The 18734-nt window shown below is 38.8% G+C and overlaps 1 protein-coding gene across 15 annotated transcripts in view; it reads left to right on the top strand.

Moving 5' to 3' along the window:
- Positions 1-18734, top strand: part of CDH18 (cadherin 18) — a 625567-nt gene that overhangs the window by 591036 nt on the left and 15797 nt on the right. For all 15 annotated transcript variants that reach the window (XM_084508750.1, XM_084508740.1, XM_084508744.1 and 12 more), the window contains 2 exons: positions 5926-6047; positions 13510-13627. In XM_084508750.1, the coding sequence (XP_084364876.1) occupies positions 5926-6047; positions 13510-13627 (240 nt within the window). The remainder of the gene's footprint in view (positions 1-5925; positions 6048-13509; positions 13628-18734) is intronic.

The raw sequence follows: 18734 nt of genomic DNA, 5'->3' as shown, positions 1-18734 counted from the left end.
TGCCAAGCAACAGCAGGGGCAGGGAGACCCCTCCTATCTGTCACCCTCAGAGACTCCCTCAGGCTGCTGATTTCTCACTGCAGCCCAGCCACCTGCTTGAGGAGTCCCTGAAGCAGGGCACACCTGCACCTGTGACAGCGCTCTCCTCCCTCATGGCCCAGATCGGCCTCCAGATTCTGGAGTTCCCCGCAGTCATCTGTCTGGACTACCACCTCCGCCCTCAGGGGATCCACCTGGGTGCCCACGTGATCCCAGAGGGGCAGCATCTCCTCCATTTGGGTTGCTACCTTGGACTGACCGCTGCGACGGGTGCCCACCATGGCAAGGTCTAGGTTCTCCTCCCTGCCCCACTTGAACTGTCTGCACTACCTGCCAAGCCAGTCCTGTTAGCACGTTCAGTTTGCAGCGCTTCTGGGTCGCGGCACTCTCTAGGGACTACTTTTATAACGCCAGGGGTGGGTGGGCTGTTGCACCCCTGGCTCCACCCTCAGCTCCTCAGCGCCCACAGCGGCACAAGCACAGCACCTGCCTGCTTGGGGGGTGTGTGGGGGGGGGCAGGGCTGCTGCTCTGTTTGGGGTTGGCTTCGTTCATCTCCCTGCCAGGAGCCTTCACTGCAGCCGATCCCTGCGTGGTTCCCGGTCGAATGACAAGAATGACGAGATTCCCAAATATTGAATTGATTCCCAAATATTGAATTGATTTGAATGATCAAATGATGAGATGGATGGCTGAACTTCCCAAATATTGATTTGCCTCAAAAGGTCTTGAAAAGCTGTAAAGAGGAGAAAAAAAAATATTGCAGTGATTAAGATCAATATTTAATATTAATAATGGCAAAGCATAGCCATTTATTATGACCCTAAACTAGGTGAATATTTTTGTGCTAGATCATGAAATTTGTAAAATTATTCATTTTCAATCCTTCACCCTGTTAAAATAGTTCAGGTTTACTCTGGGTTATATTATTCACTCAGCTTTTATAGCAAGTGTTACACTGTAGCAATGTAACAACTAAAACACACACACAAAATATAGCAGACTGTTGACATCAGGACTGTTATTCTGAATGTCTCCCAGGTTCAATTTGTTTTCATAAAGACCATGGAAATTTTGTTAATATGAAATGGAAGTCTGGAACAGCAGAAGATGTATTAAAAAGAAGCTTTCTTCTTAAACGGAGGTTTTAATGTTTGCCTACATAAATTAATTGAGGAGATGCATCCGGCTTCCAGACTGGCTGCTGATAAGGACTTCTGCAAGTTCAGAGACAACCTGCTGGTTGAGGGGCTGATACTCAATAAAACTAATTTGCTTTACAGATATTTCACAGAATCACAGAATCATCTAGGTTGGAAGAGACCTCCAAGATCATCTAGTCCAACCTCTGGCCTAACACTAACAAGTCCTCCACTAAACCATATCACTAAGTTCTACATCTAAACGTCTTTTAAAGACCTGCAAGGATGGTGATACCACTTCCCTGGGCAGCCTATTCCAATGCCTAAACGACCCTTTCAGTAAAGAAGTTCTTCCTAACATCCAACCTAAAGCTCCCCTAGGCACAACTTTAGCCCATTCCCCCTCACTCTGTCACCAGGCATGTGGGAGAATAGACCGACCCCTACTTCACTACAGCCTCCTTCAAGGTACCTATAGGGTGCAAGGTACCTATAGGGTGCAATAAGGTTGCCCCTGAGCTTCCTCCTCTCCAGGCTGAACAACCCCAACTCTCTCAGCCACTCCTCATAAGACTTGTTCTCCAGACCCCTCACCAGCTTTGCTGCCATTCTCTAGACTCACTCAAGCTCTTCGATGTCCTTCTTGTAGCGAGGGGCCCAAAACTGAACATAGTACTCGAGGTGCGGCCTCACTAGAGCTGAGTACAGGGGGACAATCACTTCCCTAGACCTGCTTGTGATGCTGTTGGTCTTCTTGGCCACCTGATCACACTGCTGGCTCATATACAGCCAACTATCAACCAATACTCCAAAGTCCTTCTCTGCCAGGCAGCTTTCTAACCACCCATCTCTCAGACTGTAGCTTTGCTTGGGGTTGTTGTGCCCCATGTGCAGGACCCAGCACTTGACCTTGTTGAACTTCATGCAGTTGACCTCAGCCCATGGGTCCAGCCTATCCAGATCCTCCTGCAGAGCCTTCCTATCCTTGAGCAGATCGACACACATCCTTAACTTGGTGTCATCTGCAAACTTACTGAGGGTACACCCAATCCTCTCATCCAGATCATTGATAAAGATGTTAAAGAGAACTGGCCCTGGTGCTGAGCCCTGGGGGACTCCACTAGTGACCAGCCTCCAACTGGATTTAACTCCATTCACCATGACTCTTTGGGCCCAGCTACCTAGCCAGTTTCTAACCCAATGAAGTGTACACGAGATTTAGTATTCTGGCAAAATAAATACTTATTCTGGGAAAAATCTCAAGTGTAAGACAGCAAGAACAATGTTTCTGCTTCATTTACTTCTTAAAACAGTGAGCATTCACTTCAAAATTCTACTCTTGAGGCATAATGATAATAGGATACAGAATGGATCTGGCTGATTTGTAATGCACAGGTCTGAAATACATGTCAGCACTGATTATCTCAAAACTGGAAATCTGCCAAACTATTGAAATACATGTTTGTAATTAAATTTTTCTAATTAACAAAAATGCACTACTGAAAGGACCAGTTATCAGAGTATTTTGGGGCATGCAGGTAAGTTGCACACCTACAATAGACTGGTGTTTGTATTTATTTTACAATAAAACAAAACAAAACACAACCTGAAAAAATATACTTGTAAGGTCCCTCTTAATTTATTCTCATTCTCTTCTCCCTTTATAAACTGTGCTATCATCTTGCATAGACATTGATGTAGTATACATAATCTGACAAACCTCAGGACAGTTTTGGTAAGTGGCATTAATACTTCCCTTATTAGCATTTTACAGTGAGTGGGCAGTCTGTATGGAAGTTTGCCTGTAAAGGTCAAAGATCCCATAAGGTAACTGCTTCCAGAAATATACTAATAATTCCCTGCATTCTTTTGAATTGGTAAGATAAATATGAATTCCTTGTACTGCAAAACAGCTGCAGAAAAAATATAGGTAAACTCTCTGAATCTCCATGAAGTCTCTGGGAAAATAATGCAAATTTAACAGACTGGATTAAGACTGCACTGTGTAGCAGTGACAAGCATACAAGAGGGTTCTGTTCAGGATGGGGAAAGGGGTGTGACATACTGTACTAAAGGAAAGGAAATTGTCTGTCTTTTACCACATAGTGTAATAAAACATTTGACCTTCCTTCAGTTCCAAACATTCCAGAACAACAGAAAGTTCACTGTCTCTGGTACCTTTTGCCCTGCGCTCTTCCTGCTTTCTTGCCCTGTTCCTCCTATTATTATGCGCAATTACAGCTTTGAGGATGGGCCTGCTTTGAGTGGGGAGTCTGGACCAGTGACCTCCAGAGGTCCATTTCAACTAAGATTTTTCAGTGATGCTATGAATACCTAGTAGTCACAAATTATTTTGCCATCGGGCAAAAGCTTCTTCTGGCTTTTTCTGGTGTGAAAATTGGTGTTGCCTTCACTGGAGTTTATGAAGCGACTCCCAAATGGGTTTATTCCTTAATCCTTTACTATGATCTCTGCCTTTTCTCTCCTTACTCTGCTTCTGTGTGCTGTCCTTTTCTTTGTGTCCTTCCCATACTTTCTAGTTCACACACTGACCAGACTATGTGCTAGAGCCTCCCAGTCTCAAGAACAAGACTCCTTTGAGTTATAGATTACCTCTAGATCATCTATTGCAAGATATCATGTCCTATAATTGTAATTAGAGGGTTTTTGTAATTGGATTATCTGATAGCATTGATGGAGCAAGCTATCTAAATGATATTGTAAGCTATATTTGAGTCAACAATAAAATCTCTTCAATCTTTATTGCTTTGTGCTGTTCTGCACAATCTTATGACGTACCTTAAGAGAAGGACCAAACATTTTTATCTTAATACTCACAGTGCAAAGTCTGCTTGAGAGAAGGTTGCTGTTCTTCCTTCAGTAGTATGAGTAAAGGTAGATGGATGGTTCCTTTCAACCAACTGTTTAGTGAACAGCCAAATATGATTATTCCATACTGTCACTTCTTGTATTCACAAAATTTTAACATTCCTCAAAGATTTCCACTAGAAGCGTTTTCTCAATAGAGATCAAAGACCACAGTCTTGCATGAACACGATGGAGATAATCTACTTTAGTATTATGTTATAAAGATATTCATAGTTTTCATGTAAAAATGAAAATACCAACATTCAAGGAAAAATGAACATTCACAGCAAGAAAGTAGAATTTGCAAATCCATAACTGTCTTCTGAATGTATTCTTATAAGTTCTAATGCTGACATTAATTGGGAATTACAGGGACATTCCTATATTATCTAAGCTAAGTCTTCCTTTTCTGTTTACTATTTTGACCTCACCTCTATTCCCATTTTCTAAGTGCATAATTTCCAAAAGTAAATGAAAATCATCAGATGAACAGAGACATATTAATCAAAAAGAGAATATAAAAAAATATAAAAAGGGCCTGTAAACCCCAATATTTTTGACTAGTATCCCAGGTGAAAACAGAGAAGAATAAATTCCTCATTTTGTCAAAATAAACTTCAGTGTTCTTAACTATTTTTCAGTGGGAGGCTACATTAGTGGTGGCTTTGAATCCAAATATGTCTAAACTAATGAATGTTTTTCAGAATTCTCAACAGAAGCCCTCAAAGGCATGACAAATCTAAGGCATTTTGCAAATGATCCTTTTTTGACAGAAACGCACTGTGGATTAATGCAGATAGAAATAACCAGGGTGGATGGAGTTTCGACCATTACACAGGGACAAGCAGTTTTAAAATGTCAATCCATACGACCCTCTTCTTCTATCTTGTTGTATGTGAAAGATTGACTTTGCTGTCTTACAGTGATAGTTTAATTTAATTGGTGAAAGTAGAATTAAATTTATTATCTAAAAGACTGATCCTTCCTTACACAGACTTTGGAATATATATTTTAGCTAATTATAAAATGTTCTCATATATAATTCTTTTAAATAAATGCAAATGTCTTGGTACTACTTCACTAGTAGTAAGAACAAGCAAATGATGGATTAAGAAGACTTGTATTTTTCCCCATTTTAACATAGAAATTATATTTTCTGTTTTAACATAGTATATTTTTCAGTAAGTATGTCTATGTATTACACTTTCAGAGTGTGGGCTCTTTTTGAAGGTGAGCTCTAATACCAATTCAGATCATATATTATTTAACACCATTATTTAAACATTATTTTCTAATTAGTGTGTCACTGACCCTGGATTTCACAGATAATGCAAGACTCATTGACTATGTTGAGTAACAGCATTATAATTTGTGAGAAAGCTTAAATCAAGCTTGGGAAAGTTTTATATATACCAGTGCATTTATGTTTCCATAATATTTTGGTATTTTATTTCCTAACCTCACTGATAGAAAAATAAAAGGTTAGAATTTGCTCAATACTGTAATGACATTTTAATGTTAATTATAAACAAATTAATCATCTCGTCGCATAGCGTGTGACAGTGTGCAATAACACAAACAGCTTTCTCCCACTTCAATTTCAGAGTTGCTTGAATTTTCACTGATATGACACAACAGTAACATTATGATATAAAGCAAATTTTTACATAACAGTAACTGATACTGCTATTTCCACTCATTGTTTTATTATTTTTCAAAACAGTTAATGAAGCTCAGCAAAAAGCATCTTTTATTATCTTACTTCAGCTGTATTTAGTTCTCATCTGGTTATTGTGTTAAGAAATCATGTTTAAATTGAGGATGTCACTGAATATTGAATATTTCAGAAAGCTTAATACCCCTTTATGTATTTTGCAGACAATCCTGGGCTAGTGAGCCATGTTCCTGTTGGTGTTAGAATCCTGGATGTCAATGACAACCCTCCAGAGCTCGCCAGAGAGTATGACATAGTTGTCTGTGAGAATGCAAAGCCTGGTCAGGTAACTCTGGCAGTTTTCTTTCTCCCAGTGAGAAAGAAGTATTACTTTATTTGTTTAATGTCACATGTTAGAAGTTTAAATTAGGAACACGATCTAATTCTTCCTGTTTTTATTTTCATAACTCACATTTGACTCAACTTTTTTCTATGTATTAGATGGAAGGGAGAAGGTTGGAAATTTATTCAAGGTATTTTTCTTGTAGCTGAAAAAAAATACAACTATCTTCAGTAAAGACAGGCAAAACCTTAATCATGGCAAATAACTGACAGAATTTGATAAGCCACTATCCTGTACAAAATGGATGAAGCAAATTTAACATCTTGAAGTGCCACGTGGGAGCAAGGTTTCAAATGTAATTCAATGAAATGGCTGATTAATGTAGCTGCTATCCGCTCTCTTTGCATGCTGATTGCTCATAAGAGTTAAGATGGAAAGTCACAGTAAGGATGAACCTGTCTGTGCAGCATCATTATGGAAAACATGCTGAACATTTTTTTTTTCCAAAGTGTGAGCAGAGGGAAGTTCAGAACTAAGACTAAAAAGCAGTCACATTCCAGCTGCTGCTTCTGTGGCTGATGCATTTCATTGCAGTCCAAAGTTGTGACTTTACCAATTTTTTACCAGAATTACCATTTTTGCAGAGGCTGAGGTTTTATCCAGCACTCTTTTTTTTTTTTTTTCCCTCAAATCTTCCCATGCTATTTTCAATCGCTGTTTATTAGTTCTTGTGCTGAAGGAGAGAAAGAGCAGTTGGTCACTATTTATCATCTCTCTGCCATTCATAAATCTCTAGTATATTTCCTCTTAGACATCTCTTGTCCAGGTTGAAGAGTCCTCTGTAACTTGGACAGGCAGTGATAAAGCCATTCTAGACTTATGATCATACATTCTGTCCTCCTTTAAGCTTTCTCCATTTCCTCTCTATTCACCTTGAGAGAGGAATCAAGATTCAAGACGCAGGAATTCAGTAGCTTGTAGCTTTTACTGTGGTTTATGCTTCAAAGTATATGATGATAGAATCACAGAATCATAGAATATCCTGAGATGGAAGGGACCCTTAAGGATCATCAAGTCCAACTCTTGACACCGCACAGGTCTACCCAAAAGTTCAGACCATGTGACTAAGTGCACAGTCCAATCTCTTCTTAAATTCAGACAGGCTTGGTGCAGTGACCACTTCCCTGGGGAGCCTGTTCCAGTGTGCAACCACCCTCTCTGTGAAGAACCCCCTCCTGACGTCCAGCCTAAATTTCCCCTGCCTCAGCTTAACCCCGTTCCCGCGGGTCCTGTCACTGGTGTTAATGGAGAAAAGGTCTCCTGCCTCTCGACACCCCCTTACGAGGAAGTTGTAGACTGTGATGAGGTCTCCCCTCAGCCTCCTCTTCTCCAGGCTGAACAGGCCCAGTGACCTCAGCCGTTCCTCGTACGTCTTCCCCTCCAGGCCTTTCACCATCTTCGTAGCCCTCCTCTGGACACTTTCCAACAGTTTCATGTCCTTTTTATACTGTGGTACCCAGAACTGCACACAGTATTCGAGGTGAGGCCGCACCAGCGCAGAGTAGAGCGGGACAATCACCTCCCTTGACCTACTAGCAATGCTGTGCTTGATGCACCCCAGGACACGGTTGGCCCTCCTGGCTGCCAGGGCACACTGCTGGCTCATATTCAACTTGCTGTCTACCACGACCCCCAGATCCCTCTCTTCTAGGCTGCTCTCCAGCGTCTCATCGCCCAGTCTGTACATGCAGCCAGGGTTTCCCCGTCCCAGGTGCAGGACCCGGCACTTGCTCTTATTGAACTTCATGCGGTTGGTGATCGCCCAGCTCTCCAACCTGTCCAGATCCCTCTGTAAGGCCTTTACGCCCTCATTTGAGTCCACAACTCCTCCAAGTTTGGTGTCATCAGCAAACTTGCTCAAAATACCTTCTATTCCTACATCCAGATCATTTATAAAAATATTGAAAAGTACCGGCCCTAAAATGGAGCCTTGAGGGACCCCACTGGTGACCGCCCGCCAGCCTGACACAGCCCCATTTACCATAACCCTTTGGGCCCTGCCCGTTAGCCAATTGCTCACCCATCATATGATGTTTTTATTTAGCTGTATGGTGGACATTTTGTCCAGTAGGATCCTATGGGAAACCATGTCAAAAGCCTTGCTGAAGTCCAAAAAAATCACATCAGCTGGTTTCCCTTGGTCCACCATACGGGTGATCTTATCATAAAAGGAAATCAGGTTAGTTAGGCAGGACCTACCCTTCACAAACCCATGCGGGCTGGGACCAATGACTGCTTTGTCCCCCAGGTGCGCCTCAATAAGTCCGAGAACCATCTTCTCCATGATTTTACCAGGCACTGACGTGAGACTGACAGGCCTGTAATTGCTAGGGTCTTCTTTCTGACCCTTCTTGAAAATTGGCACAACATTTGCCAGCTTCCAGTCTACTGGGACCTCTCCAAATTCCCAGGATCGTTGAAAAATAATTGAAAGAGGTTCTGCGATGACATCCGCCAGCTCTTTCAGCACCCGGGGATGAATCCCATCCGGACCCATGGACTTGTAGGGATCCAGGTGGAGTAGCAAATCCCGCACACGTTCAGGGTCAGTTGGGAGTTTGTCATCCCCACCGTCCATGATGATCTCTGCTCTGTTCTCTGTTCCTTTGTCCTCTTTGTCATCCCCACCGTCCCATGATGATCTCTGCTCTGTTCTCTGTTCCTTTCCCGGTAACTTCTAACAGCTTCTAACATACTTTTAAACCACTAGCAAGCACAGACTGCAAAACACTGCTTGTCTTAATGCCAATAGAAGTAATGGTCAGCTCAGGAACATCATCATGTTTGTGAAGTTAAGTCTTTATGTCTGTGTGTAATGAATTTCACCTGCCTTTGTATTGCCTAGCTACTTGGTATTGGAAGGTCTTTAGTGTCAGCCCTTCTCTTTTCTACCTTGAACTACCTTTCTACTTTCTACCTTTCTACTCAATATCATAAGTAGATTTGGTGGCCTAATTATTGGTACTCTTTATATAAGACATTTATATATATATATACTTAATACACTGATGAACAAGTTGCCCAGCATAAATCTCTGTGGAACATGTCTGTTACCTCCTTTCCTTGTTTTCCAATTTACATGAGACCCCTATTTCTTGCCTTTTTAGTAATTTTTGTGCAAGGATATTCCCTCCTATCTCATGACTGCACGGTTTTCTTCAGTGTTGCTATTGAGACACTTCTCTGAAAGCCTTTGAAAATCTAAGGTCAGCTGAATCACTATTATTAAACTAAAAATAACTTGAAAACCTCAAGTAAAGCCAAATAGGGAACAAGTAGAACTTGTCAAAGACTAATTAAATATATATATTATACAAATATATGTATATATTAAGCATTAATTGCAATTCGTTTATAGATATATGGATATTTAAAAGTATATATAATTTAAGAACAATGCATGTGTTTAATATGTTAAAGCATGCAGCAAAGCCAGCTCAGAATTGCCCTGTTTGCCAGGGGTAGTGGTAGTATTGAGGAGCTAATGTTTCTTATAAACAAAGATTTAGCTTTGCATATGGAAAGATATGAGACAGATGTTTAAAAGATAAATTAAGTTTTACTAAATAGCATTTGCTGAAAACTTGGACTAGCACTATGTTTCCCTCTGGTAATGCTGTTCCAAGTGTGAATGACTCCTGACCTCTGTAGCACTGCAGACTGACAGCCAAGACTAATGCTACCGTGAAGGACTCCACAGACAGTAGTTTAATATGAAAGGTTAGATAAGTGTGCTGTTGTATTTTTAAGCTGCATTAGATACATGACACACACTGATTTTATATGCATTGCATAAAAAGGCTTCAGAAAAGACTGTGATACCCTTGTGCTGTACAGAAGAAAAAAAGAAAAAAAAGAAAAAAAAGAAGAAAAAAGTCTCTTGCTCAGATTTTATTGTGTAGTTACATAAAAATGACTGTGTTCAACAAATATTAAAGAGGAACAAATAGACAAGGATTGTAGAATAAGACAACTTGTCTTTTGCTAAAAAGTGTGTCCTGCTGAATACTTTTTAATCACTAAAAGGACAGCGTTTACTCTGAATTATCCATCATCTTGTTAAAATTATTTGTACAATATATCACTAAAGAACAAATTCTGTCAGGTACTGCCAGGCATGTATGAGTCCTTTTCAGTTTCCTCAGGAAATAGAAAGAGATTAGCAGCCTAGCCCAAAAAGGGGCATTTATCCCAGCACATGTATTGAGTTCATTATGTGCAAAATAAACTAACTGATAGACTGATAGTTCATCATTGGCAGAATTTTTGTGTTTGCTTGTTTATTTTCAGAAGAGGCATCAACAGTGGAAAATCAGAGACAGAAGCTTTGTCTTCTGATTCTTTTTCCCTCCACAGCTCCATTTATTTACTCAAGAAAAAAAAAAAATAAGAAAATGTACTTAAATGAACCTTCATAAGGCATCTCAAACAGAAAATCAGAAAATGTTTGTGAGAAGATCATTTCCACGCTGAAGTAATGTAGCTTTTCTCTCTTAGCCGTCACCTTGTTGAGAAGATAATTCTGTATCTTCAACAGTTACCAGATGAAGCCTAGTAGATATTACATATAAAAGTAGATAAAGCAGCTCTGATTTGATCTTGGATGATATCCAGTGTTGGAGAATTCTGAATACTAGAAATATACTGATTTTCTGAATGATTGTGAAATGTAGCCAATGGAAAAAGATGGAATTTTGCAATCTTACATGAAGTACCATTACAAATAATTTTTTCCTTTGCTTCAAATGTGATTCATTTTATTACTTTTAAGAAAATGGGAACAGATAATGGCTTAAAAAAGGTTTAAGTGCTTTGTTCTGAAAAGTGAAGGAGTGAAATGTTGACTGTTTTCTGAGTGTTTCCAAGTTCAATGTTTATCCTGGCAGAGTATGAGACAGTTATAAAGTCTCACTAGTCATACTGATTAAAAAGGTAAAATTATTTCCGGGTGTTTTTCAGAAGAATAATAGAAAAAGTTGTGATAGTATTGAAATGTATTTTCCCTGACGCTATCCACCACTGTAAAGTATACACACACGCAGACACACACAAAGCACTTTTTCAGAATCAGGGTGTATAAATATTGTATTGCCAACAAGCACTGCCTTACCCTGGATGCTGTTATTTCTAATAGCCAAAGGAAATCAAAGTTAGCTGCTGAGGTATGCCTCTGCTGTAAAGCCGCTGTGTGTATATTTACTTGTTCATTGATTCTGTTCAGAAAAGGATCTAAGCAGAATTGGGCACCAGCTCTATGTCCTTTTCAATTAGTTCTCCTTCATTCTTGAAATTCTTTCTTTTCTGTTTAACTCCCGCCTTTAAAAAGATAGCATAAATCTTCTTAAGTAAGGTTTATGGCAGCTGAGTTTCTGCATCTACATTTTTATTTTAATCAGCTATGGTAAGGTGCATGTTAATGTCTGTTAAAAGGCCAATTATTTGTCCTATTAATTAGAAAAGGGCTAGGAGTACCTTTGGTTTGGATGTCAAACTTGCACAGTTTTGTTCTTTACCTCTAAATGAATGTCTTCAAAAAAGAAAAAAAAAAAAAAAAAAAAACAAGAACCTGTTCTGAAAGAGTGTGAACCTTTTCCTTTTAAGAATAGTTCTGACAACACTATTCTGACCTGTACATACATACATTATACATACAAAGTCTATTTTCCACATGGAAAAGTATGATTTCTCTACCATCTGATGCTGTAGTTCTTGCATACATTTGTGTAACTGGGAGATAGTCAGATTTTCACATGTAAGATCAGGAATGTGGACACAATATTTTGTTGAGTTTTAAAATGCATCTTAGTCACAAATAAATTGAATATTAGTCTTGTGGCAGTTGTGGCATTTTTTTGCTGCAAAATGACGTGTTCCTGAAGACAGATTCTGGAAAATATCATGGAACATTTTATGTAAGAGAGGGCAGCAGGACAACGTTTATCTACTAGGCTGTCAAATGCATGGCATCTCTTGAAAATATGCTTACATCAACTGTTGTTTTTGTCTTGCTTTGCTCATACCATTTCAATACTAGTAACTAAATATATGTATCTAAGAAAATGTTATATGTCTATTTTTACATGGTAGTTGTTTCAATTACATATACACCACGTTTTTCATGTTTTTCAAAATTTAATACAGAACAACTAGCTTTTACCAAACTTTTCCCCAGTATTGCCAAACCTGTGGCAAACTTCATGATTATAGGCATTTCAGATTGATCTTATGCTACACTTTGAAAAAAAAAAAAAAAAGTGAGAAACTTTTAAAATATTCTTAGCAGTATCAGCAATATTATTAATTGTCTAAGACATGCATAATTTATAGAATATTCTGTCTTGTATACAACAGAATAACCATTGTAGTCCATTGGCTTTAAAATGTGTTTGTTTTACTTCTCATGTGTGAATGGAGCTGGAGAACTGCGAACTGTCTTTTAGTTTTAAAATAGAACAACCTGCTGAAGCCCACACTGTTTATGCTTCAGATTCAGTCCAGACAGACTGCAGCTGAACACGGAACAAAAAAAATGTCATGAAAAGAGCCCCTTTTACATTTCCCTCAGGATATCTATCAGCTCTGTGCAGCACTCTGTGTGGGCTTCACTGGATATATCACAAGAACAACTTTTATTAAATTCTATTTTATGACTTCAGCTTCCAGGCCCAGCATGAAAATGAAAGCAGAGGTAGAAATATTGCTTGGTCACACATTCCAAAAGCTTAGCTCAGTTTTAGTGGAAAGTAAATTTTAAAAATCATCAGGGCTTTTGAAAGTAAAGGTTTTACCTTTCGAAAATGCTTCTCCTGTACATGGGTGCTACATCTAATTCTGTTCCTTTTGGGCAACACAAACTATACCCAAGAGTGGCTGCTGTTCTTCCTCTTCTGTTATGTGGCAATGTAAAACTGTTTCTTAACAGGAATTTTAAACAGCGAGCTGGTATTATATGCCTGCCATTTTGGTTTAAAAAAATGTTTTTCCTAACTATGATTGAAGCACATCAAATTGTTAGGATGTCAAGCAGTGTGGTTCATTGCATAGACCATCCCAGTTCAGGCTGAATTTTCATTCTATAAAAATAAATGTTTAGGCAAAAACGTAATTCTGAAGGTCACCAGGAAGCAGTGCTGCTGATGAAAATCTCTAACATGATTTGTACCTGTACTGTATTTGAGTGTCAGAAAGTATAGATGCTTTTGATGCTTTTATCTAGCTCTGAAGTGCAGTTCCTAAAATATTTGCTAAAGAAATCAAGCTAATGGCCCAGACATTTCATCTGTTGAATTTAGTAGCAGTCAGGTAGAAAATTAAAATAAGCAAAGTTTGAACATACTGCTGAGGTCAGATAATATATGGGGTCAAGTTCAAATTTCAGCATATTCACTGTCAATTTTTATTTCAGGTAATTCAGACTATTACTGCAACTGACAAAGATAACTCTGCAAATGGGGCAAGATTCCATTTTTCTCTTGATGAAGGGCCTTCTTTGAATCCCAACTTTACTCTAAGGGACAATGAAGGTAAATCAAACACATACTTCTAAGAAGTGGGTCTCTGTTTCTTTCTGGGGTGTCTCAGTGAACAGAACAATTTCTACGCATTTCTTGACAGAAAGGGAAAATTAATCTGTCTTCACTGAACTGGTAGATAGCACGGTGTATACAACATATTGTGAACTATGAATAATCATATTCTATTTCCTCTTTATATTCCATTTTATTTTAACATTTATAGTTCATACATTCAGGAATGTTTTTAGAAATTGGATTAATGAAATAGGTGTTGGCATTTTGGTCTGTTGCTAGGTGAATAGTACAGAGTGGGCACTTTCAAAGTTATTGCCTTCCTGATAGGAGAAACTAGAAATTTAAAGGGCATTAAAAAGTTGAATATGTGTTTGCATTTATGGATGTGATATCAAGAGTAAGGCTTTCAGGGCTTCCTGAGTGATCTCTTCATGCCCTTCCTAACAAAGTGCGCATAAAAAGCACAAATAGAAAAATATAGCAGATGTGTCCCCTGGGAAAAGAGCCTTCAGAGTCACTCAGCCACATTTCTTGTATCAAAGAACCATCCAGCCTTTCCAACAACAACAACAAAATCAACAAGAAAACCCCACCAACAGCTTTATCACCAACAGCTGCAGGCAATGTGTGGAGCATCCTAATTTCGTTTTGGCAGTGTGCAGTGGGGGAAGAAAGTGGACGAAAGGTGGTCTTTAAGACAAAGACTTATTGTCATTATGTCTTTCTTTCACCTAATGAGATACAAAAAAAAAAAAAAAAAAAAAAAAACAACTAAGCATGAATTTCCTTTAACATCTTGCATTAAACTACTACACAAACAGAAACTCAGAAACTCCAGAAATGTTTTCCAATTTGCCCATGTACTTAATTCAAAGACGTTTTAGCTTAAATCATAACATGAAATTTAACAGTAAGTACCCAGAAAACTTAAAAACTAAAACACTGGCCTAATTTTATTCAGCATATGACCTTTTGATTCTGTTGCATAGACACTGCTATTTAGGAGGATCTTTTTTGTGATGCAAGCTATTTGTACAATACAAGTGAAACACAAAGTACATTCACAATATCTGGTTATGTCCCACTTACAACTTTCGTATTTATCATCTATCCCTATTCAGAAATTGAATTTCTGTTAATATGTATTCTAGGAAATGGCTGAGAGATGGTGGGCAAAAGAGGTATTTCTTATGTCTGTGACAAGTTCACACTTTTGAAAAATTTTGTTGTTGAGTATCATCTGTTAAAATGGATCAGAATGTTCCTAAGGCATGCTAGCTGCTATTTGTATTTCTGGATTTAATAATCCAATAATGGCTGAGATTCTGGTAGGATTTTTAGTTATGTTTTGTTATGGTGTTTAGCTTACATAGAAATAGAAAAAAAAATCAATAATTGCCTTAAGAGAATTTTCACTAGTGTTTTGCAAAATGCTAAAAAACAAAAGCTCAATGTCAGATTGAAAGTGGTAGTCAGTGATAGCTGTATCAGTCACTGCAAAGCTATATTCCTCCTGCAGTTGTCTTTGGATCAAGTAACCCTCTCCTTTTATTTCTTCAGGACAAAGGATTTATTTCACAAAAATCTCAGTGGACATTTTCTTTCCTTGCTTTCATAACGCTGAACAGCAGAATTCTGCCCTGACTTTGAGCCCCAGTGCTCTATTTCATGAATGTTCCAATACTGTATTATCAATAGAGCTGCAAGATCAAAAAACTCTACAATAGTGAATTGGATCCTTAAATTTTAACACATATCCATGCACTTTCACTGAAATCTAGAAGTGTTATGCAAGCATAAGGTTTCATAATTTGTCCCTACATATCTGCATATACTATAGCAATATTCAGTCCCAACATGTTTATGATTCAGGTCAAATGTTCCATGTCTTCAGTAGAGGAAATAGCTGTCAGTCCATACAATTGATTGTATGACCACTTAAGCTTATATCTCTTGAGCCTGAGCTTGTGCCTTTACTCAGTAAAATACAACGTTAAAGCTACAACCCTTGAGTACGCACCCTCAAAATACAGAGCTTAAAACCGTTAGGGGAGAATACAGGACTATAACAAATATGCAGTGTAGCTGGACCTAAGAATTGGTTGGATTACCTTCTGGATATTGTTGTACTTTATGATTTTCATTTTAAAGGAAAAAAAAAAAAGGAAAAGACAAATTATAACACTAAATATCTTATGTTACAGTACCTTCTTTGATGCTGGGTGAAATTTTTTATGTACTGACAAAGTAGTATTCAGAGAGAGTAAAAGTTTAAGAGTATGAACAAGAGGACAGTGTCCTGGTTTCAGTTAGGAAAGAGTTAATTTTCTTCCTAGTAGCTGGTAGAATGTTATGTTTTGGCTTAGGATAAGAAGAGTGCTGATATCAGGCTGATGTTTTAACTGTGGCAGAGCAGTGCTTACACCAAGGCAAGGACGTTTCAGCTTCTTGCTCTGTTCAGCCAATGGGCAGTCTGGGAGGGGAGGAAGAGCTGGGAGGGGGACAGACCCAGGACAGCTGACCCAAACTAGCCAAAGGGGTATTCCATACCATCTGACGTCATGCTGAATGGGTGGCTAGCCGGGGGAGGGGGGCTGGACTGCTCGGGGTTAGTCTGGGCATCAGTTAGCGGGTGGTGAGCAATTGCATTGTTCATCACTTGTTTTGTACATATTATTATTATTATTATTATTATTATTATTATTATTATTATTATTATTATTATCCTGTCTTAACAAACTGTCTTTATCTCAACGCACAGGCTTCACTTCCCCATTTCTCTCCCCCATCCCATAGAGGGAGGGGGGAAGGTGAGCGAATGGCTGTGTGGTGTTTAGCTGCCAACTGGGTTAAACCACGACAGACAGACAACAAAATGATTCAGTATCCATACACATGTAAACAAGACAAAACAAGAGCAGTAATAAAATTTCTTTGCTATACAAAGAAAATGCATTAGGTTGTAATCATTTCCTGGAGTTTGTAATTTTAGAAAACAAACCCAGCGAATATGACTTTTTGTCTGTTTGTGAATTGTACTTATGATAGCTTTTTAATGAAAATGGGTCTGTTTAAAATTTATTAGGTCCAGGAAAGTGTTGTAATTTGTTTAAAAATCTTAACAGCTAAATACTTATTCAATTTTGAGGTATTTTAATTACAGTTTGGTTACTACAAGACTAGTATCCAAGATACTAGTATACAAGATACTACTAGACTTCTTTGTGTTTTCGAGGATGTTCTCACAGATAACTTTGAGATCCTTTTCATTTGTGTGTAAGGCCTTAAATAAACAGTTTTTGCCTAATCAGTAAAATCTGCTACTGGATGTCCCATTTAAGATTTGCCTGGGCACTATGAGACTAAAAGTAACTTCTGATGAAGAATTGGTAGAAAGATGAAAGAGCCCCTTCAGAGCTGGTTCATAGCTTCATGGAGTGCTTTGGATTGCAAGGGATCTTAACAATCACCCGGTTCCAACCCCCCTGCCATGGGCAGGGACACCTCCCACTAGACCAGGTTGCTCAAGGCCCCATGCAACCTGGCCTTGAACACCTCCAGGGATGGGGCATCCACAGCTTGCCTTGGTAACCTGTTCCAGTGCCTCACCGCTCTCTGAGTGAAGAATTTCCTCCTAAAATCTAATCTAAATCTACCCTCTTTTAGTTTAAAGGCATTCCCCCTTGTCCTATCATTCCACTCCCTAATAAAGAGTCCCTCCCCAGCTTTCCTGTAGGCCCTCTTTAGGTACTGGAAGACTGCTATAAGGTCTCCCCAGAGCTTTCTCTTCTCCAGGCTGAACAACCCCAACTCCCTCAGCCTGTCTTCATAGGAGAGGAGCTCTAGCCACTTAGTCATCTTTGTGGCCCTCATATGACTTGTTCCAATTGGTCCAGGTCCATGGGGGCCCCAGAGCTGAACAAAGGGCTCCAGGTGGGGTCTCACAAGAGCAGAGTGGAGGGGAAGAATCACCTCCCTTAAGCTTCTGGCCACTCTTCTTTTGATGCAGCCCAGGATACAGCTAGCTTTCTGGGCTGCAAACTCACATTGCCAGCTCATGTCAAAGTTCTCATCAACCACCGCCCTGAGGTCCTTCTCCTCAGGCTGCTCTCAATCCATTCTCTAACCATCCTGTATTTGTGCTTAGGATTGTCCCAGGTCAAGTGCAGGACCCTACACTTGGCCTCGTTGAACTTCTTGCGATTCTCACAGGGCACCTTTCATACTTGTCAGGGACCCTCTGGAAGGCATTCTTCTGAAGCACTGAATTTTAAAATTACACTTTTTTTGTCCTTGAAAATTTGTATTTTTTTTCCAGATGGTCAAAGTATATTTGATATATTTTTCAAAATTCATTAGTTTGATGGAAAAATGCATGTGAGCATATTTAACTGTTATTATAACCCTATCCGTTAATATATAGACACATGCATATGCATAGTTTCTTTTACTGTCTGGATTTATAATACATATTATTCCTCTTTGTCTATTTTGTTACCTAGTTGAGACCGCTTGCAGAAGTTACACCACACTTTTCAGGGATCTGGAAGAAGAATGAAAGCCCAGAGAACAGATCACTTAGGTTCAAGAGAACATTTATGAATTTTATGCACAATATGGCAATGTTTTGCTGGTTTTTCTTTTTTTTTTTTTTTTTTTTTCCCAAGATATATAGTCTGTAATAGATGCTTCAATGGGTCTTGTAAATTTCTTGGACAGTAAGTATTTGTGCAGTGATTGTACAAATTCACCCAACACTGCCAATAAGATTTGTACATTCTTGTATCTTTGGAAATTGCAACTGCTGACTTCTGAAAGTAGACAAAATTTACCTTACTTTCAGGGAAAAGCATCTCACTAGAGAATGCTTAGGATTTGTTCTTCTTTTCTTTCATTTCACAAAAATATTTACAGTTTTATTTTTCCCTTCTGCTTCTCAAAGATTTGTTTTTTTGAAAATTGCCCATTGATGGGGAATGTTTGGGAGCTGAAAAAAGGCAGGCTGATTTTCTAACACCGTCCTTTTGGAGATTCCTTTTTGTTAATGTTGTGGTCACAAGATATTGTAAAATCTTCATATGTGGAGGCCTGCTTTTGTTTA

This window comes from Aythya ferina, assembly GCF_964211825.1.
Source record: "Aythya ferina genome assembly, chromosome: 2".
Classification (NCBI taxonomy): Eukaryota; Metazoa; Chordata; class Aves; order Anseriformes; family Anatidae; genus Aythya; species Aythya ferina.
This window is presented reverse-complemented; position numbering and strand designations above follow the sequence as displayed.